We start from the raw sequence: 24,191 nt of genomic DNA, 5'->3' as shown, positions 1-24,191 counted from the left end.
GGGACCATTTGACTCTATCTGAAGATACACCTTGCCCTGGGTTAACCTGGTTAGGATACTACACCTTGTGCTTAAGAGAACAGGCAGAGGCTGGTGTTCTCTTAGGCCATCCCAGGCCAGGTGACAAAAACATGGGCATTCTTATAAATGGAGAGGGTCCTCTCTGATGCCATCAAAGCCTCCTATGCTTTTTGGTTCAGATTCTCTATGTTATAAAAGATCCCTTCTCACCACTCTTCGGCGATCTTCCTTAGTTCCTTCCTCTCAGCCAGCAATCCAGTGTCTTATCATCTTCTGGGGTTGCCTCCAGGACACTAGCATATATTTGCCAGGTCCCTTAGAATTTTCCTCATAACCACCTCCACCACTCTATGTGTGAGCAGGTGTGTTCACAAGTACACAGAGGCACACACTCACACAAATCAGAATTCCTTTGGGAAGTAGGGAAAGAGCATGAGATTGAAGTGAAGAGGGGTTCTAGTCCTAGCTCCCCCACCAACTAGCTCTGTGAGGATGGACAAGTGACTTTACTTCTCTGGGTCTCAGTTTTCCCATCTGTAAAAATGGAGATAATGATACTTTCACTCCTGATCTCACTGGGGTGGTAAGGCAAACATTACAAACTTTTGTGATTGATCAAGTACTCTGGAAAATAGAAACTTCTAAGATTCTTAGGCAAGATTAATTCCTTCTTGGGGACAATGTGATTTGGGCAGAAACTCTGTGTGTGTTTATGTTTTAAGAAATATTGGGGTAGTGAACAAAGAAAGCAAAAGTGGGGTTTCATGTGTCATAATCTACGAGACTCCAGAGGCCATAGGAAAAGGAAGCTTCCAGCTCTTCCCCAAACTGGTTCTCACCTGAGCCTGTCCCAGGGGAGGTTCTTCAGGGCCGGGGCTACTTTTCATCACCCTATTTTGTGTATTCCACAGGTTTGCAGAACAAGCCGTGTTCTTCTTCTTCTGTTTGTTTGCCATTCTGCTCTTCTCCAGGGACCCAAAGTTCATCCCCGGCTGGGCGAGTCTATTTTCCCCTGGGTGAGATGACATGGACTGGTAACCGTTGGGAAGGGGTCTTGGCTGATTTTTGGGGTGCTGGGCTAAGGCTACCAGGGAAGGGGGAACCCCACTTTTGGAGTTTCTTGACTATGAAAGAGTCTCTCCGTTCAGGATGAAGTCACTCAAAAAGCTGTCCTCGCTTTGAAGATGTCCTGGTGTCACAGAGATAGACACAGACTAGGAGTCAGAAGACCAAGATTCTAGTCATTAACTTAACACCATCTGTCCATTTTAACCTCTGCCGTCTCCTTTTCCTTTTGTCTTTACTCTTTCCCAACAACAGGATCTTTTCCAATGAGCCTTGTCTTCTCAGTAACAAAGGTGTCAGGGTGGCCAGATGGCACAGTGGATAAAGCACTGGGCTTGATATCAGGAAAACTCATCTTCATGAGTTCAAATCCAGTCTCAGACCCTTATTAGCTGTGTGACCCTGGGCAAGTTATTGAATCCTGGGTACCTCAGTTTCCTCATCTGGAAAATGAGCTGGAGAAGGAAATGGCAAACTGCTTCAGTATCTTTGTCAAAAATAACCCTAAATGGGATCATGAAGAGTTGGACACAACTGATCAAATAACAGATTCGCGTCTTATTCTTTCTTTCAGGAATCTTTGTACAAGGGTAGACCTTAATAAGGTCTAAAAGCCTTTAAATGTCATTGTAGCTGGACAAAATTTCTAGCGTACCTTGGGACTTGAAATTTCCAAGTGTTAGTCACATTGGGGAAAACACATTAATGTGGTAGAAAATATGCTCGATTTTGAGTCGGGAAGAACTGGATTTGAATGTTGGGTCTAACACTAGCTCTGTAACCCTATATAAGTCCTCTCTATGAGCCTTCATTTCCTGATCCATAAATAAATTAGAATAATATCTTTACACCACCTAGCTGTAAAACACTCTTGAAATGTGAGCTATAATTCTTATCTGTAATTAAATTATATTGTAATTATATAACCTTGAGAGCATAGCTCATTAGTAACCTATGAACACTAATTTTCAAATCAGCAGAGAGGGTTTATTCCTCTGTTTCCTAGTTGAGAAGGAGTGTAGAAGAAGGATAGAAAGAGGCTCCGATCCTATATGACACTGTTTTGGAAGAGGGAGTGGATTTGGTCCAGATTATTATAATTCTTTGTCAATAGCTCTCATGAAATAGGATATTGGGATTCAGAGCTAGAAAATCATCTAGTTCAATTCCCTCATTTTACAGATGAGGAAACTGAGGCCCAAAGAGGTTAACTGACACAGCTGACCAAGTCACACAGCTAGTAGGTAGCAGATCTAGAATTTGAATTCAGGTCCTATGACTATATTCAGTGCTCTTTCCCCTATACTATGATACCTCCCAAGCAAAGGATCAGAGTTCATCTTCTAGAGCTCTGATTTCTCTAGACTCATATTCTCTATCCAAGAAACTTGTAAATATATATATATATGATGTTCCAAAGTAGACCAAGACCCATCTCATCCTTGTGTTGCCATGTGAAAGCACACAGTTCACAATGTTATAGGATCAAATTGAATTAAAATAAGGAGAAAAACAGGAGTTCAAAGAGTAGCCATTACATCCAAATATATGTGTAAACCTCCAGAACTGATTACAGTCCCGAATACAAGAAGCCTTCTAGGAGATATCTCCCTCCTTTTTAGAGGTAATATTTAGGGGAGAGGATGAATGTGTTCCCTCCCTCTCTCTCCATTTTCCTCGCCCTCTCTCCTTCTTTCTTTTCCCCTCTCCCTCTTTTCTGCACCCTCCCCTTCTTTCTATTTTTTAGCACAGCGCTTTTCATATAGTAATAAATTACATGTTTTTTTCACTCATTCATTGTGTCTCTCCCCTCCCCTCCTCTCTCCTCTTATTTTCCCTTTCTTCCCCTCCCCTCCCTTTCTCTCCTCTGCTCTCCTCTCCCCTCCTAGTATTCTTTCCCTGCTCACACGTTCCTCTCCCAGATGCCAAAGGAAAGGGGCACCTCCAGAGGCTTCCTCCATACCCCACCCCCCAGTCTTCAGCTGATTCAGCTCCCATTTCTCCAACCCTCTCTGTTCTTTTCTGATCCTCCTTCACTGCCAGGTAGTTTCTAGCAGACACCATTTCTTTTCCTGGGAGCCTCCAAGGAGAGGAAGAGGGGGAAGGGGCCCAGCACTGGGGACATCATATTGAAATCCCTGGCCTGGGACCTGTTTCCCAGAAGGCAGGCAGGCAGTCCCCAGCCTTTCTGGGGGGTTTCTGAGGCCAGCAGCCTGTGTGCCGTAGCAGCAGGAGGCGTGTAACCCAGATTGCCGCTGAGAACTATTTTCTGACAATGGTCCCAGCACTTTGTGAATGGACAGGCATGCCTGCTCTCTTTTCAGAAATCCTCATTTGCATAAATCTTTACAGAATCCCTCCATCCCCAGGCTTCCCCATGGTCCCTGTGCCTTCTTTTTTTTTTTGGTAGATTTCTCTCTGACGCTGTCACAGGCATCTCTATCGTCACGGTCTTGTTCTTCTTCCCATCTCAGAAGCCAGCTCTCAAATGGTGGTTTGACTTGAAAGGTAAGCCATTCCACACTTGGGCCTCGATGGGGGTTGACCGACAGTTACATTTACAGCCTTCATTCATATACACTCCTCCCCACTTAAGGTTTATGTGCAACATCGTCCTTCCAGCAGCCTTGAGGCTCTAGTTCAGGCATCATTATACCCATTTTAAAGATGAAGAAAACTGAGGCTCAAAGAAATTAAGTGGACTGGCCCACGATCACGTAGATTAACAGTTTCCAGGTCAATGTTTAAATCCAGCTACTAAGTTTAAGTGCTTTTTTTTTTCATATGCTAGGCTGCTTCCCCTGGGCAGTCACTGATCTAGAGCTTGGAGGGACTTTGGAGGATTTCTATTTCAACTATCTCATTTTATAGCTGAGGAAACTGAGGCCCACAAAGAGGAAAGAAACTTGCCCAATATGACACAGGCAGTAAATAGCAGAGCAGGGATTTAAAAAGCCAGATACTTCAGACTCCCAAACCCAGCATTCCTTCTACTACAGCAATGTAGCCTTTCTAGGAGCTAAGATGGGCGCTAGAGACTTAAAACATCTACATAATCATAGCACGCGTGCTATTCTGGCAGGGGTGTAGTGAGGGAGGCAGGTGCAATTAGAACGGATCCTAGATCACAGTATGGGGATGAATGAACCTTCAATGGAGAGAACATCAACTGTAAGGGACCATCAGGCTGTAGCATGGAAATAGCCATCCCTGTCTGTCACAATAAGATCAGAGAGAATGACTGTATTGACAGTGGCGGAAGAAAGATGATATGACAGAGGACATAAAGGTTCAGGCTTCAGAGAATACCAGTTTATTAAGCAATGTACACCACTTGCCCGGTGGATCGGGACCAAGTCCTTTCTTCAGCTCAGGGTTAGACCCCACATACTAGGGGAGGCAGATTTTTTTACATTAAAAATGATCAAATAAGGTCAATTAATTTAAAGGAAACAGTTCAATATTAGGTAATGATTTCTAATTGGAGGAAAGATTAGGAACTTTCCAAGTTGGGAGGCAGGAAGCGAATGGGTACAGTTCTCTGAACTCAGAAAGAGAGGTGTCCCAGATCCAGCCTAGAGCACCCATGCCTATCCCTTCCTTACTTTTAGCATCTAAGACTTTCTCAGGGTCACAGAGCTAGTTAGCCACACCATTAAAAAGGCACCGCTGGTGATGTCTCAGGACCATATCCCATACCTGTGGAATGTGGTTAGTTCAGTAATTTGAAGTTCATAAGTAGGAAGAACTCAGGACTTGAATTCAGGAGACTTGGGTTTGAGGGTCACCTCTACTACTTCCTAGTTGGGATTGTGAACAATTTATATCCCTCTCTGAGTCTCAGCTTCCTTGTCTGTGAAATGGGGATAATATTCCATGCAGTATTCACCTCATAGGGTTGAATGAAGGCACTATAGGGAAGAGAGCATTGTGACACTGTCACAGGGTCTCCAGGTTGGAAATGACCTCAGAGATCTCTAGTTCAGCCTGACCATAGTCCCCTCTGCAATTTTCTAACAAGTGGTCAGCCAATTTCCTTGAAAGCCTCCAGTGTACGGCCTCCCAATACAACCCCAAATTCTACTTTGGGACCACGAGTCAGTCAAGCATTTAAGAAACTCTGATTAGATGCCAAGAACTTTGTTGCACACAGGATATAAAGAAAGGCAAAGAACTCTGCCCCTGACTTCAAGGGGCTCCCATTTGAATGGAGGAGACAACATGTAAATAATCAAATAAGATGTTTACAGAGTAGATGGGAGGTGATTTTGGAAAGGAGAAAACAGTAGCCAGAGAGGGTTCTGGGAAAGCCTCCTGCATGCACAAGCTGAGTCTTGAAGTACAAGAGAAGCTAAGAGATGAGGTATAAAGGGAAAACATGCTAGCGATGTGGAATAACCAAGGAGATGAAGAAGCAAGGGTCAGCAAGCAGGCCAGTGCCATTGGAGAGGGGAGTAGAGAGGGACAACTGTTTTTATTGGAAACTCGTCCATATGTTGAATCTAAATCTGCCTCCCTACCACATCCATCCCTTGCTCCTCTTCCCTCTGGGGTCAAGTGGAACCAATCAAATCCTTCCACATCACAGCCCTTTAAATATTATCATTAGCTAAGAATATCTAAACTTGGTGGTTCCATCACTTTGGAAAAAACATGCTGACACATCCACTGAAAGCCAACATCGTCTGCTCGATCCCTGACCCTGGTCACGCAGGGGATTCCACCAAGCATGAGGTGCACCCTCATATCGTGTTTTCCTGGGGTGGGGGTTGTTTCTCTGCCCAGCTCCCAACACAGAGATGGAGCCCCTGCTGTCTTGGAAGAAGGCCCAAGAGACGGTGCCTTGGAACATCATCCTCCTGCTGGGTGGGGGCTTTGCAATGGCCAAAGGATGCGAGGTAATGTCCTCCTCCCAGTGTCTGAGGGATCCCTAAGCTGCCCCTCGAGCTGGGGCCTGACCTCAGGATGGACTGAGGAAGGGTGGCTCTCTTTTGTTAGGTCCTGCCTTCAAGAAGTTCTAGGGAAAGAGATAGGGGGAAAATATTGGAAACTGGCATGAATTTCCTACTGTTTCCCAAGAGGTATTAAGCCAGGGGTCCTCAGATGATTTTCAGAAGGTTCTTAGCTAAAACCTAAGAATTGGGCGGGGAGTGAATTCTGATTTCCACAGAAGGAAAGGGTGATTTTTGTCTAAAAAGGCCATGGACTTGGGCCTCAGGAGTCCTTGAGTTTGGGACTTGGCACTGTGACTTAAAAATTGGGTGACCTTGATCAAGTGACTTCCCCTTTTGTCATCTATTTCCTCACTGAAAAATGAGAGTGGGGCAGCTGGGTGGCACAGCATATATAACGCCAGACCTGGATTCTTGAGGACCTGAGTTCAGATCTGGCCTCAGATACTTTCTAGCTGTGTGACCCTGGGCAAGTTACTTAACCCTATTTGCCTAGCCCTAGCCCTTTTGTGTCTTATAATTGTTACTAAGAAAGAAAGTAAGGGTTTTAGTTTAAAAAAAAAAAGAAAAAAGAAAAATGGGAAAGAGGATGGGATTAGATGACCTCTAAAGTCTTTTCTTGCTAGACATTCTGCATTCTCTGTTCTAAGATCCCTTCCAGCTCTAATGTTCTGTGTTCTAAGATTTTTTTCTAGTTCTGACATTCTGTGATTATAAGTCTGAACTAACTAGCCACGATCAGGAGAGGGTCAAGATGAACTTAAAGGTAGGGTCAAAAGCTCTAGGTTCAAGTTATTTGCTAACTAGAGAGCTCATTGGAAATCGTTTAACCTCTCAAAGGTAGTTTCTCCCTCTGAAAGGCAGTTAACATCTTCCTTGCCTCCGTCCAAGAGCTCTCATTAAGATTAAACATGTAAACATGCAAAGTTCCTTATTCATGATTGTAACATAATTTTTCTTTACAGTTTATAAAGCATATTCCTTACAATAGTCTTACAATTTGTCTCCATTTTGTGGATGAACAAACTGATGCCCTGGGGGAAGAAATGGCTTACCCAAGGTCACCAAGGCATGAATAAGCATTTTTTAACTGCTTACTCTCTGCCCCAAAAAGGGCTATGTTCTTGGTGCAGCATCTCCAAAGGGAGACAGTGCCTGCCCTCAAGGAACTTCCATTATAACACGAGGAGACAACATAGATGTAGGGAGAAGGTGGTCAGAAAAGGGTGTCTTGGTGAGGGGAGCCATGAAGCCACTGATTGGTAAGCTCTTTCTAGAAGCAGGAGTGTTATGGTTTAGATGATTGTTTCCAGAGCCAAGACGTGCAAAGATGGCATGCGTGCGTGTGCAACAAGATGGTGCAGGCATGGTGTCAGGAAGATCAGTCTTTCTGAATTAAGATTTAGGCTCATACACCGACTAGCTTTGTAACCCCATGTAAGTCACTTTACCCTGTCTGCCTCAGTTTACTCGTTTGTAAAATGATCTACAGAAGGAAATAGCAAATCTCTCTAGTGTCTTTGCCAAGAAAACTCTAAATAGGGTCATGATGAGTTGGGCAGACTTGAAAAATGACACCGTGTGTGCGTGTTGGAGGACCAGGCTATCTGGAGCTGGTTAATAGAGTTGGCTTTCCCCAGTCAGGACATCCTGGTGGCCCTGGGTCCAGAGTCCCAAGTGGAGAGGGGAGGTGGTCTGGGGAGGTGTGGTTTGTGGGGTGCAGCAGCAGCAGGGAGACAAGGCAGGAAGATGGCCAGAGAGAAGCATGGTTGGGTGTCTGGGGCTGGCTAGATAAGGCGTGCTCACACCAGTGGGGACGGCACAACCCCAGGCCAGAAGGATATCCGAACAGAAGGGACATAGAGCCTCGGTGGGTGCTTCCGTGGCTCTCAGGTTTGGGGGAGGGGTGGGCAGCCCAGTCCAGTCCAGCGCCGCTAGGGTGGGACCGACCCTGCATATCTAGTAGATGACTTGGCACCTAGCCCAGGAGGCAAGCGAGCCACAGGAATTCCCCATTAAGCCAGTGATTGTATTTGGTGCGACTGGGCAGGGGGAGGACAGCTTGGCCTAGGAGAAGGATCTGCATGCTTATTCCCATTCCTTCTCTGCTGCTCAAGGACCAGCCTAGCCAGGAGCCCAAGACCCAGATCTGCCCACCTTCCACTGCATCTCTGAACCTTAAGGGATTTGCAAGCCACAGCCCCTGGGAGAGGAGGAGTGGGAGCCAATCTGAAGCAGAATGCCAGAAGCTTACATTTGGGCTCTGTCTCTGCCACTCGTGAGCCTGGATGACCTGAGATTAGGAACTTTACTTCCTGATGTATAAACTGAGGGATGGGGAGAGGTCTGGAACAGATCTCTACAGACCGCGCCCCTCTGAACCCAGGCTCATGGATTATTCCCTTTCTCTCTACTTTAGAGTTCCTTGAAAACCCTGCTCATAATATGGAAATATATATTCCATGAAAGCACTGGCATAACCAAAACCAGACTATTTACAGCCTCAGGAAAGGAGGGAGGGAGAAAATCTGAATCCTAAACGGCCGGAAAACAGTTATTTAAAATTGTTTCATGTAACTGAAAAAAAAAAAAAAGGAAGAAAAGAAAATCTTGCTCTTAGTTTCAGAGAAAGTGAAAAATGATGGGAGTCAGGGCAGCTAGGGGACACAGTGGATAGAGTACCAGGCCTGGAAGCAGAAGAACCTGGGTTCAAATCTGACCTCAGACACTTCCTAGCTGTATAACCCTGGGCAAGTCACTTAATCTCTCATTGCCTAGCCTTACTCTTCTGTCTTAGAGTTGTTACTAAGATGAAAAGAAAGGGTCAAAGAAAAGAAAAGTGATAGGAGGCAGTTCCTTTGATCTCCTTTAGAGAAGGACCCTGGGCTAAAAGGGAAAAGACCTCTGAGGCAGAGTCCTTGTTCTGTTGCCTGCTGGTCATGTAACCCTGGGCAACAGTTTGTACAGCTTTTTCCATCTAGAGATGATGGGGTTAAATCTCTGAATTCAAAACTGGAAGACATATCCACATGCCAACTTTGCCATGAATTTCCTTGTGATCCTGGGCAAGGCCTTTGATTTGGTTTCCTTGTCTGTCAAATGGGGATAGTTATATTTGCTTTGGCATCCCAGCAAGGTCATGGAGAGGAAAACTCTCTGTAAACTTTAAGCTGCTACAAAAATTCAAACTATCATTCAAATCCAATCAGCATTTATTAAACACCTACTATATGTAAAACCCTATGCCAGGCAAAGTTGGTCCTGAGGTTAGATAAAACTTGGTCCCTGCCCTCGAAGATCCCCTAGCCTAGTAGAGGAATAAGATGGACGCATTCATTACATGATAAGTACATCAGAAGGAGCAGCTGGATAGCATAGTGGATAGAGTGCCAGATCTGGAGTCAGAAGAACTTGGGTTCAAATTTGGCCTCAGATAATTCCTAGTTGTGTGACCCTAGACAAGTCATTTGACCCCAATTGCCTAACCCTTACTGCTCTTCTGTCTTAGAATGTATAGTAAGACAGAAGATAAGGTTTGTTTGCTTTTTTTAAGTACATCAGAGAGATGGGAATATAAAAGATGAGAGGCTTGGATGGATTATCTTCTCCATCTCCTAAAGGCCTAGCAGAACTTTCATTCGGAGCCTCAGGGCTCCCAAACCTTTGTTCTCATGGACTACCCACTTGGCTTCCAGTCATAATCCTGTCTCTTCTCTATGTGTGGAAATGGAGGCCCAGAGAGAGGTAGGGGCAGAGGTGGTGGCGGTGGTGATGGTGACCTGGCTCACCTCCAGGGAAATCAGCACATGTGTGTGCTGGGAAAGAAACCCTCCTTGCCCCAGGGTCTAGCTCCAAGGAAGATATTTGGACTGATTTCCTCTCCTCCCCTCCCCACCCCCTGCCATCCCACAAGGCATGGAAAGCCCTTGGTCATTAACATTCTACTTTGGAACTTCTACTCTTTGGTTAATTGGATACCATGTCCATCCCTTCTGGGCTAGAGCCAGTGGCTGACAGAGGGGGAGCAGAGGCCACATTCCTCATCCACCTCTCCCTGGGATTGGAACAGGGGGAGGTGGTGGTGGAGAGATGGTTTGTTCTTTATCCATTCACTGACAATTTCTTCTGTAACTCATGAGTGAAGCAGTGAGTCATGGGACGAGTATTAAACTAGGCATTGGTGGTAGATGGTAGGCTCATGGGATTTTAGAGAAATCTGAAAGGATCCACAGAATCACTGAATGATAGTGCTAGAAGGAACCTTAGAAAGAATCTAGTCAAATTTTACAAATAAGGAAACTGAGAGAAATCTGTCCGGAAAAATCAAGTAATTGGTTTGTTCAAAGTCAAAAGAATCAAAGGAGATCATATTTGTAAAGTACTTAATACAGTGCCTGGCACATTGTAGGCATTTAATAAATACTTTTTCTTTGTCTCCTCCCTCATCTTTACCCCCTGTACCTCCAGAGAAATTAATGGTTGAGCTGGGATATGAACCTGGGTCATGGATTTCACTTTACAGATAAGGAAACTAAGGCCCAGAAAGAGAAAAATGGACATCCTCAAAGTCACACACCTAGCTAGAAGCAAGGCCAAGACCAAACCTAGGTTTCTCATGTTCTTTCTACCAACCAGTATTGGCATTCAATCCTCTTATCCTTGACTCTGTGGGAAGCCCAGGGAGTCAATACATAAAGAACAAGTAGGTCTTGGCCTTGTTAACAGGTGTAAGAGTTAGGATTCAAATTCAGGTCTTACAATTATTTTTCTTAGAAGTCCCTTTTCTTACAAGTCCTTTTTCTTAGGTTTGAGTCATGGTTCTGGGAGTCACAGTCTGTGTGACCATGTGAAATAAGGATTCTTCCTAGATGGTAATCACCCACTGAGGGAACCCTCTAAGCCAGTAAAGCACAAAACCCTTAGGCTATAGAAAAATAAGTTTATTTGATGGTTGGAGTAAGAGAAACTGGTAGGTAAGATCCTAACCGCTACTAAAATCTAGGCTCCACCCAGCCTCTACTCTTCTCGCAAGAGATGGCCTTCTGGTCTTCTCTGGGCCCTGTCTATAGCTCCCTGCTCTTATCTAAGACCCCCCCCCCCCAAAGCTATCTGACTATACCTCTCCTAATTTACATAGATTAACAAAAAGGACACAGAGGAAGCAAGGACTCACAGGTCTATTTGAGCCCTTACCTAAAGCCTGGGGTTGGCTTCACTAGATAACCCAAAGTCCCAGTTGCAACCCTTGGATTACCTTGGTCAATTGGATTTCTGGCAGATGAGTCACATGCAGATGGTCTCTGTATCTCAGGGAAAAGGCAGTTCACTCCAAAGCAGACTCTCAACCAAGGAATCCTAATCTCTCCACGAGATTTAGGACTACCAAGGGAAATTTGCCAGAGCAAAACCTCCTTCCAGCTCACTAAAACAGGAGTCCCAGAATGATTGTTAATTCCAGTAAACTCCCACAATCCTTCTCTCCTTGTCAGAATCCTCTCCCAGGTTTGCATCCAAATTCTCCTCTTTTCCTCTTTAAGCTAATCCATGAAATTTTACTCTACCCCTTACCTACATTCCTACCCATGGGTGGGTAATTCCTGTCTCTGAGCTCTCTGTTTCTTCATCTTTCAAATAAAGACAATGCTATTAGCCAAAACAACCTGGGAGGAGGGTACATATATGTGAAAAATATATCATATTCTACAGATAATAAAATAGAAACTAGATCCATGATTTCATTGATATAGGGGCATCCAAGATGAGGAAACCCCTCTCTGTGCTAGTGAGCATCTTCTCTGCTTCCTAGAGACTAAGTGATTTGTCTAGAGCATAAGAGATTGTGACTTGCCCAGGGTCACACAGGTATCCAATTAACCAAAGAGTAGAATTTCTAAAGTGGAATATTAATGATCAAGACTTTTGATGCCTTATGGGATGGCAAGGGGTGCAGAGGAGAGGAAGTCAGCCCAAAGATCTTAGCTGGAGCTAGACCATAAGGCAGGGGGTTTCTTTCTCAGCACATCCCATGTGTTGAACCGGGTCACCATCACCACCGCTGCCACCGCTTCTCACTGAGTGTCACTATGTGTTGGAGGGAGGTCTTGAACCAAGGTTTTCCTGGCACCAAAGCCAGCTCTCTACATTGTACAAATGCAAAGAATTATTATGTTAGGTCAATAACCAAATCAATCCACATAAGAGGTAATCAGTTCTCTAGCACTTTGGTAAATTAATCCCTTTGCCAATGAGAAAACAGCCATATTAGTAGTGTAGAACCAGCCACGTGTATCTCTAGACCCAGTTGGCAATAGGAATATCTGTGGAAGGGGAAGTGCTAAGGTCCTCTCTTCCCATCTACGGCAGGAGTCAGGGCTGTCAGCATGGATAGGTGGGCAGCTGCATCCTCTGGAGAGTGTCCCACCAGCCATTGCAGTTCTGCTGATCAGTGCAGTGATTGCCTTCTTCACTGAATTTGCCAGCAACACGGCCACCATCATCATCTTCCTCCCTGTCCTGGCTGAATTGGTAAGTGCCTCCCATAAAGGTCTAAACAGTTACCATCCTCTGCCCCAGCCCATGCATCTGGAACACAATCAACAGAATGGGGAAAACTTCCCTTAAGGAAGACCAGAGTCAGGAAGACTCTTTTTTTAAAAGAATTAATCTCATATATATCTTTTGCTTTCACATTTTTGTTTCTCCATTTATCTCCCCACTCTCCTACACAGCTACCTAGTCTGACAAAAAAAATTTAAGAGGGGAAAAAGAGAGTTCTTCAAAACTAACCAAGTCAACAGTCTGACAGGATATGCAGTTTCCACATATATAAGTCTCTCTTCAAAGAAGAGGAGGAGGTGTATTTTTTCACCTCCTTTATGGTCAAGCTTGAATACCCTAATCATTAAGTCATTAAAATATTATTTAAAAATTATATTTATATAATAAACATGATATATCATATACTCAAATATATTGTGTGCCATTAAATGTTATATAATCATTTAATATAAATATGTGATTGTTATATAATTACACAATATAATTTATTAGTATATATAACATGATATGATAAATATAACAATAAATAATTAAATATATTATATTTACTACATCATTTAAATATATCATAATTAAATGTCCTATCAAATAAGAATATTAAATTACTGAAATATTTTATTTTTCTGAATGTTCTTTTAAAGTATCCATACACCTAGTAAGTGTCAGAACCAGAATATAAAGCCAGACCCTTTGACCCTTAATCCAGTGTTTTCTCCATACTATGTCAACCTGAGAAAGGATGCAGAGAAGGGAAATGACAATGGTTACTTGTTGTGCCAGACTAGGGTTGTTTTCTGTTTTGAGGCATTTTTCCCCCACATTTTTGCTTCAGCTTGCTCCTAATGTTAGGATCAAGGTACAGCACAACTCACTGGGGGCCAGAGAGACCAACTAGCAAGGAGAAACAGGGGAGAGCAGAAAGAGCATTGAACTTAGACTTGGTATCCCTGAGTTCCAATGTAAGCCCCACCAGCTTGAGTAAGTCACTCCCCTCCACCCCAAGTTTCATTTTTTACTCTATAAAATGAGGGAGCGAATTTTCAAAAGCAGAAACACAAATTGTCCATTGCTTATTTTCTGGGATATAAATTATGAAGTTGTGTAATAAATTACATATCAAATCAGTACCTCAAAAGCAAGAAAATTCACTATTGTTAGAATGAGGGAGAAGAAAATACACTCATACTTTGTTGGTAGAATTGCAAATGAATCTTTCAAAAGAGTAGTCTGGTAGCACACAGTAAAAGTCACAAAAATAATTGTTCCATTTTTGAGAATATAATCAGAATGTGTTGTCAAAAACAAACAAAAAAAGAACCATCGATTCAAAGATTTTTATAGTAGCAATGTACATAATTACAAAAACACAAAAATAAATTATAAACAATCTAAATGTCTAAAAATAGAGGAATAATTAAAGAAATTATGGTACCTTGATGAAATGGGATACTTTAACAATTAAGACAATTATGAGGAATACAAAAAAGTTTGGAAAATCCTTATGAAATAATGCAAACTAAAAAATCCCAGAACCAGCAGAGTAGCATCTACATTATCTACAACTAAATAAGAGGAAAGAGTTACTAAAAGTTATGTGAAGAAGGGGACTAAAATGTCTACACCTTTTTGATCCAGAGATTCCCCAAGATAATGTTCAAGTTCCATAATCACTCAAATATTTATAGTAAAAAATTAATTGGAAATTAGAGATTCATCAAGTGAAAAACAAATGAGCAAGTTATAGTGGACTGCAATAATGGAATAATGCTATACTATAGCATAATAGAAATATGACTAGGAAGATGACAGAGCATGGGAAAATTTAAATTAACTAATGCAAAATAAAGGGAGCAGAATCAGGAAAATAATATGCACAATGATTGCAACAATGAAAATGGAAACAACAACAAGAAAAACATGAAACCTAAATGCTATAAGATTAAAATGATCATGCCTTATCCCAGAAAAGAAATAGAAGGTATCAGCCATCTTTTCTTTGGAAATATGGGGGACTGAACACTACAGATAATGCCAGACTTTTTTTTTTTGGTGTATTGGCTAATTTTGAACTTTTTAGAGAAATCTTTTTTCATTTTTTTGTTATAAGGGATGATTCTTTGATAGGAGGAGGGGGAGAATACCCTGGAAATGTTGCTGATGTAGAAACAAAAGACACCAGTCTGTGTGGTGAGGGGTACATTCCCATAATTCCTTATCCTGGGGCAGGTTGCATGGGTGGATTGACTGAGTTTAGCAGTTCTGGGTTTCCCTGTACAAAAATCAGTTTGGTACTCTCACTAAGTCTGACACCAGAATGGTGGGCGTTCTGGAGCAGAGTTCTATCAGGCTGCTTAAGAGGGACAAATCAACCTTGGTTGGGAAAAATTCTGGTCAAAGGTTCCATGCCAATCAGCAGTGAGATCAAGCTTACAGGTGGCTGATATACTTCTAGCCTGGGTGAAATAGGGAGACCTGGCCAAAAAAAAAAAAAAAAAATCAACAAAAAACTTTTTTTTAAAAGAATGAATTGATAGAGATCCTTGGCAATAACTGAAAAGTTATAATAGTATATATGTTTTTTAAAGTAATGAATTAATTTTTTCATTTTCACGTAGAAATAATTTTTGACAATTGTTTTCTGACATTTTAGGATTTAGATTTTCTCCCTCCCCCCCCCCCCATCTCCCTGAAGTGGTCAATAGTCTATTATAGGTTATACCAATACTATATATGTTGAAATTAATTTAAATGCAATTGCTAAACAAATTTAGTTGCTTATTCTGATATTCAACATTAAGGTTTTTAGAAAATATTTAATTAAAAATAGAAATAATGAAGTGAGGAGGTTCAATTGGATGACCTCCAAGGTCTCTTCCAGCTCTGATATTCCATGTTTGATGTGTGTTTTCTCCCTCCCTCTCTCTGCCGGGGTCAGGCCATTCGCCTGCGCGTCCATCCTCTATATCTGATGATCCCAGGCACAGTTGGCTGCTCCTATGCCTTTATGCTTCCAGTTTCAACACCTCCCAACTCCATTGCCTTTGCTTCTGGACATCTGCTGGTCAAAGATATGGTAACTTCTGAGAATTAATTGTGAGCTTCTGCAAGGAGGGAGGTGCGGGTGACTTAGGGGAGACTGGGAAGTCGGTGCCACTTGGATGAGAGCCTCAGGGTTGGAGCCCAGAAAACCAAACTGCTGTCAGAAGAAACTCTGGCCTAGGAGTCAGAATATCTGGGTTCAAATCCCCACTCTGTCATTCAGTACTATCTGTGGAACTTCAGGCAAACCCTTTTCTCTTTCTGGGACTCAGTTTCTTCATCTGTAAAATAAAAGGTTTATACTAGATCGGAGTTCCATGGACCCCCAAGGGTTAAGGAGATAGATTTCAAGGGATGTGTAACCTTGGACCCATTCGTATTTCAATTTCTTCATTTCCATGTAGTTGGTTTCTTTTTCATCTTGTGTCTTTTCTATTCTGCATTTAAGAATGTTCTTCTGAGAAGGGGACCATGGCTTTCACCAACATGCCCGAGGAGTCCATGCCAAGAAAAAAGCTTAACACCTGGTCTAATGTAACTAGACAGTCTGAAAGTTGCTTCCGAGCTCTCATGTTCTATGTCCTAAGGTCCCTCCTCACTTTGACAGTCCGGGACTCTGATATCCCTGCCTTATTAAGCAGACAAAACAATATCACGTAAGCCTGGATGTTCTGGAATCTTCGATGTGGTATAATGGGAAGAGTACTGAGTATGGGATGAAGGGATCTGAGCTCCAATTCAGTATCCATTACTTACTCCCTGTGTGTCTATGGACAAGAAGACTAATTTCTATGGCTCTCAGTTTCCTCATCCATAAAATGGAGGCCTCTTTTTGCTCTAAATCTATCCTTTTCCTCTCTTCTTATCAAGTTACTTAACTTCTGTCTGCCTCAGTTTCCTCGTCTGTCTAATGGGGATAATATTAGCACCTACCTCCCGGGGTTGTTAGAAGGATAAAGTGAGATAATATTCATAAAGCACCTTAGAGCACTCTATAAGTGCTAGATATTATTATTGGTGGTCATCTGGGGGCCGTTAGGTTCATTTCAATATTCCCCTAAGCCTAAAAAGTTTGAGGAAGGCAGACTGTCTTTGAAGCCTTTATCATGTATTATATACATTCAAACATAAATGGTTTCTTATTAAAAAAAAAAAACAACTCTTATCTTCTATCTTTGGGTCAATTCTAAGACAGAAAAAAAAAAAAAAATCAAGGGCTAGGCAATGGAGTTGAAGTGACTTGCCCGGGGTCATACAGCTAGGAATTATTTGTGGTAAGACTTGAACCCAAGTCCTCCTGCCTCCAGGCTTTGTGCTACCTACAGAGCTGTGCCAGGTCTGAAACTTTTAAGCAACTCCCAAAGTTGAGACCATTTTCTAGAAATGCATCTCACCTCTAATGGACATATAAAGGATTTGACTAACAACCAAAATAATAATAATAATATTGACTAATAACCAAAATAATCTACTTAGAGGAAACTGAGGCTCAGAGAGAGAGAGGAAATGACTTGCTCAGATTCACAAAGATTCAATAAATAACAAAAGTTTAATTTGAACCCGGGTCTTCTGAGCCCAAATCTTGTACTTTTTACATTATATTGAGCTATGTTGCCAGAATCTAAAGCTCTTGGATCGAGTTTATGCAACAGAATGAACTTTTAGGTCAAAATGTTTAAACTAGAGGAAGAGGAGGAGGCGGCGGAGGAGGACACCAAGTAGGGTGAGCAGCTAAGCAAGCTTTCCTCACACATACAAAGGAGACTGTACCAGAGTGTGTCTCAGATCTCTTTCATCACTAAGTCATGAAATGTTATTATCTTCTGAGGCCCCGGACACATCTCCCACTTAGCCTGGAAATGCTTAACTCTGAAAAACGACCATTGGCCTTGTTTCTCTTATACTTGACAGTTCACAAAGTGCCTTCCCTGGGAGAGCCCGTTGGCGTTCCTATTGACCAGAGAAGAAAGCTGAGGTTCCGAGGAATGGAGAGGCTCGCTCCAGGTCGTCCCTCAGACTCAGCTTTTCCGATTCAGGGCCGGGTCTTCCTTCCCCTCTCCCAGGCTGCTCTTACAAGGAGTGAGAGACATTCACTCCCTGTCCCCTGCCTGACTTTCCACCCAATTTCCTCAGCCACGAGTTCATCCCCTCCTGGACCTGAGCAGCCAAGTGGAGTGACCTGATTCATAACATGTTTCTGGCCTTCAGCTACCCCAATCTTGAGGACGGACCTCAGTTTCAGCCAGGGCCAAGTTCACATCCACCCCAGGGATGAATGGAGTGATTACCTTTGTCCTCCTCCCAAGGGGTACTCAGAATGTGTGGAGCAAAGTTTAACTGCAAAGGAAGTTTCCTAGCGTGGAGAGTCAGTCCCAGGAGAGGCGATCTTAAGTCATGGAGAAAACCTGGCCGGGGTGGGGTTGGGGGGGGTGGGGGTGTCAAGGGCCCCTTACTAGCTGAGTCACCTTATCACTTCCTCTCTGAACCTCAGTTTATCAATAAGAAATCGAAGCTAGACCATCTTCTAGGATCCATTCCTGCCACCAAATTCTGTGTTCTAAGGCCCCTTCCAGCCCGGTCAGTCTACATTCTAAGATCCCTTCTAGCCTTGCTAGTCTGTTCTAAGGTCCTTTTTAGCACTGCTAGTCTATTCTAAGGTTCCTTCCAGCTCTGCTAGTCTGTGTTCTGAGGTCCCTTCCAGTCTTAACTAGTCAGTATTCTAAAGTTCCCTCCTGCAATCAAGTTTTGCATTCTATGCTCCGTTTCATTAAGAATATATTCATTTAACAAACATTTACTAGGAAGCTACTCTATGTAGGGGCCTGTGTTAGGTGCTCAAAGGGCACAAAGATAAGGCAAAGGAAGAAGCATTCATCACTATGTTCCAGGCACCATGCTAAGCATTTCTTCCAATATTTTCTCACCTGATCCTCACAACAACTCTGGGAGTTAGGTGCTCTTATTATCCCCATTTTACAGATGAGGAAACTGAGGTTAAATGTCTTGGCTGGGGTCACACAACTAGTGTTTGGGGTCAAATTGAACTGCCATTTTCCTTATTTCAGACCTAGTGCTCTCTCTACTGTACCACCAAGTTGTCTTTAAATAAAATAAGAAAGACTCGGTCCTTGCTCTCAATGGGGCAATGTTCTTAAATGGATCTAAGAGGGTTATTAAGGTTCTCATGCTCTTTCCTATAAAAAGTCACAATTTCCTTAAAATTTTTTAACTCCTACTTTCCATCTTGGAATCAATACTAAGTATTGGTTCTAAGGTAGAAGAGTGGTAAGGGCTAGGCAATGGAGGTTAAGTGACTTGCCCAGGGTCACACAGTTAGGAAGTGTCTGAATCCAGATTTGAACCCAGGATCTCTTGTCTCTAGACCTGACTCTGTCCACTGAGCCACCTAACTGCCCCCACAATTCCCTGCATGTATGCATTGAGGGCACTTATCTTGACATTTTTTTCTCTTTTTATGTTCCCCTTTAACAAAAAGTTCTTAATCTGAGATCCGTAAACTTTTTTTTTTTATATTTTGATAATTTTTTCAATCCAAGTATTTCCTTCACAATCGTAAGTGTTTTATTTTATGTATTTAAAAGCGTACTTCTGAGAAAGGTGCATAGGCCTCACCAGACTGACCATTGAAGGGGATCATGACATAAACAAGGTTGGGAGCCCCTGTCTTCTAGCCTCGCTGTTAAGAAAGCGGGCCAGAGATTATCATCCTCATTTGGTTGATGAGGAAACTGAGGGTCAGAGAACTTAAATGATCTATCCACCAAGTTAATGGCAGAACCAGGACTTTGCTTCAGATTTCCTAGGTTTAAACCTTGGTCTGAACAAGTAGCTGGCTGTGGTAAGCGTAGATGTCTCTGACACAATGCCTCTGCGTCTCCGTTTGCTCCTCTCTAAGATGAGGGGTTTCCATCCGCTGCTCTTTGCCTCTCCTTAAACCCTGTGACTTTCTCTGAATCTCTACCAGGCCTGTTGAGTGACTCTCTTGGTCTTCCGGGTTTCCTGTGTTTCAGGTACGGACAGGCCTCCTGATGAATCTTGCAGGGGTTTTGCTGCTTAACCTGGCCATGAACACGTGGGCGCAGAGCATCTTCCAGCTGGGGGCCTTCCCCGCCTGGGCAGAGGACCACTCCAGCAATGTCACAGAGAGGCTCCTTGACGAGTACAACACCACTCTTCGGCCCCTCCTCAACGTCTGAGCCCGTCCGAATGGGTTGCTCGAGGGACTCACTTTTCCATCCTAGCCAGGCCCTCCGAGAGGGCATCCCCCAGACCAGGTGCTCATCTCCAACTGGCCAGCCAAGCTGTTTTGTTTCTCATCAAATAACTGCCAGGTGAAGAGGACCTTCAGGACTCCTGCAGAGCCTCAAGGCTCCTTCAATAGGATCTATTCCTCCTCTACTGCCACCTTCCACACCAGCCCCCAACTCCCACATTGCATGGCACAGCCACACCTTGGACCAGATATTTCAGGGAGCAGTTACTTCCTTTACCCCCAAGGTTTCCTATTAGTATTCAGTTGGGCCTTGTGTCTGTAGGCTTCAGGAACCATTGAAGGATTTGGAATCCAACCCCATGGACAAATAAGTCCCCTTTCAGGTTTACAAAGTGTTTTCCTCACAACAAGTGTTATTATTTTATAGATGAGGAAACTGAGGCTCTGATATGGGAAGCTATTTGCTCATGGTCATAGTGTTAGATGCAGGATTTGAGCCCAGGTCCCTTGACTCCACATCTTATACTCTGACAATTATACCATGTTGCCTTTCCTATGAGGTCCAGGACCTCCTACAAATTAAGGTTGAGATAATTAAAGACTAGATAGTAGTTCTCCTGCCGTGGCCTTCTGGAGTCTGGGGCCACCTCTGCTCCTTGAGGAGATGTTGGAGAAAGGAAGATCAAATACAACTGACTTGAAAATGTTATCTGACAGAAAGAATTTGTGTTCCTTTTATCGGATGTTCAACTCTTTAGGTTATTTTAGCTCCTACAATGGTCTTCAGAACTATCATTTTTTTATGTCAGAATGCCACCAAATCTTCTGAAAACATTTTTTTTTAAATTTTGGAGCCAAACTAAATTCTAAGCACATGTACACATGGGCACACAATACATGCACAGATGAAGTAAGCTTTTGCAGAATGCCCCATAGTTGATTTGCAGAATGCCCCACAGTCAATTTGTAAAATGTTCCATAGTCATAAAGTGTAGGGCCATAGAACCATAGATTTCAGAGGCTATTTAGTTGTATTCCCTCCTTTTAAAAATTAGGAAATGGAGACATGTCAAACTGGCCAGTCCCTGGTGGCAGAAGGGAATAGTTAAAATGAACTATGGTGAATTAGAGATTGAGGCTATGGAGTCTCTTGCATAGAATCACCCAGGTGGAAGGACCTTGAAGACTTCAAATACAATCCTCCCTGAACAAGAATCCTTTCATCAGCATCTCTCCCTGTGGGTTATCTGACTGTTGCTTGGGGACATCCAATGACAGGGAACCCTTACCTCCCCAGGCACCCTTTTCCCACTTTGGGATACCTCCAATTATTGGAAAGTCTTCCCTCACATTGAGCCAAAATCTGCCCCTCTTCAACTTCTCTACCAGATGCCCCTAGTTTTGCCTTCATGAGCCATAGAGAATGACTTCTCTTTCATGCACCAGACCTTCAAATACTTCCAGGGGATAATCATGCCCCATCCCTTGGTCTTCTTGTCAGGTTAAATACCCCATCCCTCTGGTTAGGCTCCTATGGCATGGTTTCTAGTCCCTAGTCCTTTTAAAAAGAGGATTAACCGCTATCCTAGAGGATCCATTCAAAGGGTTTGTTACCAAAGCATGAAATAGCCTCCTGAAGACTTGATGACTAATTCCAGGTCCCAGCTGTGCATTTTAGATAGGGTTGCCCCGCCATCTCTAGAATCCCCTTTAGAAGAAAGAGGTAAACCCTTAACTGAAGGATCAGACCTGGTTCATTCTGACTTTCAGAACCTTAAATCCTAGGTAACAATTGTGACTTGGTTGTCCTCACTTCTTCCAAGGAAATAACATTTCATTTTTTGTAAAACACTGTGATACTGGTAGAGACACATTCAGGGAGATAGCAGAGAACCAAGCCTCCAGAGTGTCTGCTTCTCCCACTGAGAACATCCAGGAGCAAAAGATGAAAGAAACACAATATGGCTTGGAATTTTCAGTATGAGCCATATTTAGGGAAAGCAATGCTATTTAAATTTATTTTCTTCAGTGTATTTGTGTGCCTTCATTTCCTTTTAGCCTATCCTAGTTTTTAGGGAGTTGATTTCTTCAGTGAATTTTCCCCCCAGCTGTTGAGTGTTTCTGTCTATTTTCTTAATATTTGAAATATTTGATTTTTAAACTTCTTTTCAAGTTTTTTCAGGGGTTCTTTTTTGAGCCTGACATACTTTCATACTCTGCTTTGAGGCTTCATGTGTTTCTTCTTTGACATTTTTGCCATTTTCTGAGTCCATATTTTGGTCTTCCCTGTTATTTAAATTTATGAGAGGAAAAAAAATGATCTACCACAGAGTCTTATCTGGTTGATTTTTGTACTTTCAGTGAAAGGACTTGTAGGCACCAAGGATTTCCTCTTATTCTTCAAGCTCCACTTATAAATCACTCTTTATTTTCACTTGTATTCATAGAGTCAGAGAATGTCAGAAAGGGAGTGACCTTAGGACATAAATTGTCAGAGCCAGGGGGGACCTTGGAACAGAGGACGTCAAAGCTAGAAGGAGCCTTAGAGCATGGAATGTCAGAAACTAGGAGGAATGCCAGAACTTCCTTACCATTTTTATATCATAGGTCTTAGAAAATAATTTGTCAGAGCTGGGAGGCCCCTTAGAACATAGAACATCAGCTGGAATGGACTTTCCATCCCAGGATGATGGAATTTGGAAGGCCCCTTAGAACAGTGAATATCAGAGCTAGAAAGGACCTCTCTGGAGCAATTGCATCTATTCCAACCCCCCTCACTCACCCTTGAAGAAGAGAAAATTGAGGCCCACAATGCCTTATCCAAAGTACTGCAGTTAGCAAATAGTAGAGCCTGGATTCTAACCCTAGTCTCCTGCCTTTTGAGACTGGGGCTCTATATAGCACACCTTATACTTTATGCATCATATTGGAAAAAGTCAGGTAATGAAATCAATGATGAACCAGGAAGGCCTTTTTAGAAAAGTGGGATCTGTCTAGCTTTATTCAGGCTGGTGGCTGGAGGAAATAATCCCAGGTATTTATTTCTATTTTGCTTTATTATAAGTATGACTGTGGGGGTGCCTGCCCTCCCTCTTCTTGATTTGCCCCACTTACTTGCTCATTAGTACCAGAAAATCCTATAATTTGGGACCAGGCCTTCCTAGGAGAGGGAAGCCAGGGGCTATAACTTAGTTATACTGGGGGATAAATGACTGGTATCACAACCTTTTCATGGGGAAGGGAGAGAGGAAGGGAGGGCTTTGAGCTCTGAGACTATACCAGGGAACAAACACCATCTACCTTGAATCACATTTGCTGTTGATAAGACAATTCCCTCACAATCTTTTCATGTGTCAAGGGGTGGGAGCATCTGCCTGAGAGCCCATTTCCAGAGCCCATATGCAGACATCTTGAGATGTCTTGATTAACAGAGAATTCTTGATTATAAAATTCATATAATAAAGGATCTTAATTGGAATCTTATCTTGCTGTGATTTGATCTAGTCGAGGCAGAATAACCATAAAACGGATCCCATTTCAACAGTATTTTAAAACCTACAAAGCAGCCTTCTCCACAATAACCTGAACTGGGAACAGAGAAAACCACTGGCTTAGGGAGGTAAAAGAGGCCTCATTTTCCAGATTAGGAAACTGAGGCCAAGAGAGATAGAGCAACCTTCCCAAGATCACACAGCTAGTAAATGAAACAGATTCACAAATTCACTTTAGAACTAGAATAAATCCCAGAGGTGAAGTCCAACTCCTTCTGGGCAGGAATCCCCACTATCATATCTCTGGCATGTAATCATCCAGCCTTTGCTTGAATTTCTCCAGGGATAGTAAACTCACTACCTACAGAGGTAACCTTGTTGGCTAGTTCTATTTGTTAGAAAATTAATTCTTCATTATAATGAACTGAATTTGAATTCGTCATTCTACCTCTGTCCTTTGAGGCTAAGCAGAATAAGTTTAAGCTTTCTTTCAGAGGAATTATTTCTGAGACTATTCTAGATACTAAGAGCCACCTCTCAGGTCATTCCCCTTATTCTCCATCCACCCCAAGTGTCCTCTTTTCCATGCTAAACATCCCCATTTCCTTCAGTATATAACAGTATATAATGGCATTCCTATCTTGGTGGCCCTCCTCTGTTTGGATTCACTCCAGCTTATCCATATCTTTCCTAAAATACATTTCCCACTTCCAGATACAATATTCCAAGCAGGTTCTAAGCAAGGCACCCTGAAATCCCTGGGCTAGGATTTTCTCAGTAATCATATCTGGGCTGCCACGGATGGTAAATGGAGGAAGCACACACGGGACT

The 24,191-nt window shown here is 42.8% G+C and overlaps 1 protein-coding gene across 1 annotated transcript in view; it reads left to right on the top strand.

Annotated features, from left to right (window-relative positions):
- The window catches only part of SLC13A3 (solute carrier family 13 member 3), a 79,860-nt gene extending 56,513 nt beyond the window's left edge, over positions 1 to 23,347 (top strand). The window contains 6 exon segments of the mRNA XM_044663807.1: positions 933 to 1,037; positions 3,497 to 3,594; positions 5,872 to 5,984; positions 12,402 to 12,563; positions 15,532 to 15,669; positions 19,667 to 23,347. Of these exon segments, the coding sequence (XP_044519742.1) occupies positions 933 to 1,037; positions 3,497 to 3,594; positions 5,872 to 5,984; positions 12,402 to 12,563; positions 15,532 to 15,669; positions 19,667 to 19,852 (802 nt within the window). The 3' untranslated portion in view covers positions 19,853 to 23,347.
- The last annotated feature ends 844 nt before the right edge of the window (positions 23,348 to 24,191 follow it).

Source organism: Gracilinanus agilis, chromosome 2 (assembly GCF_016433145.1).
Source record: "Gracilinanus agilis isolate LMUSP501 chromosome 2, AgileGrace, whole genome shotgun sequence".
Classification (NCBI taxonomy): Eukaryota; Metazoa; Chordata; class Mammalia; order Didelphimorphia; family Didelphidae; genus Gracilinanus; species Gracilinanus agilis.
This window is presented reverse-complemented; position numbering and strand designations above follow the sequence as displayed.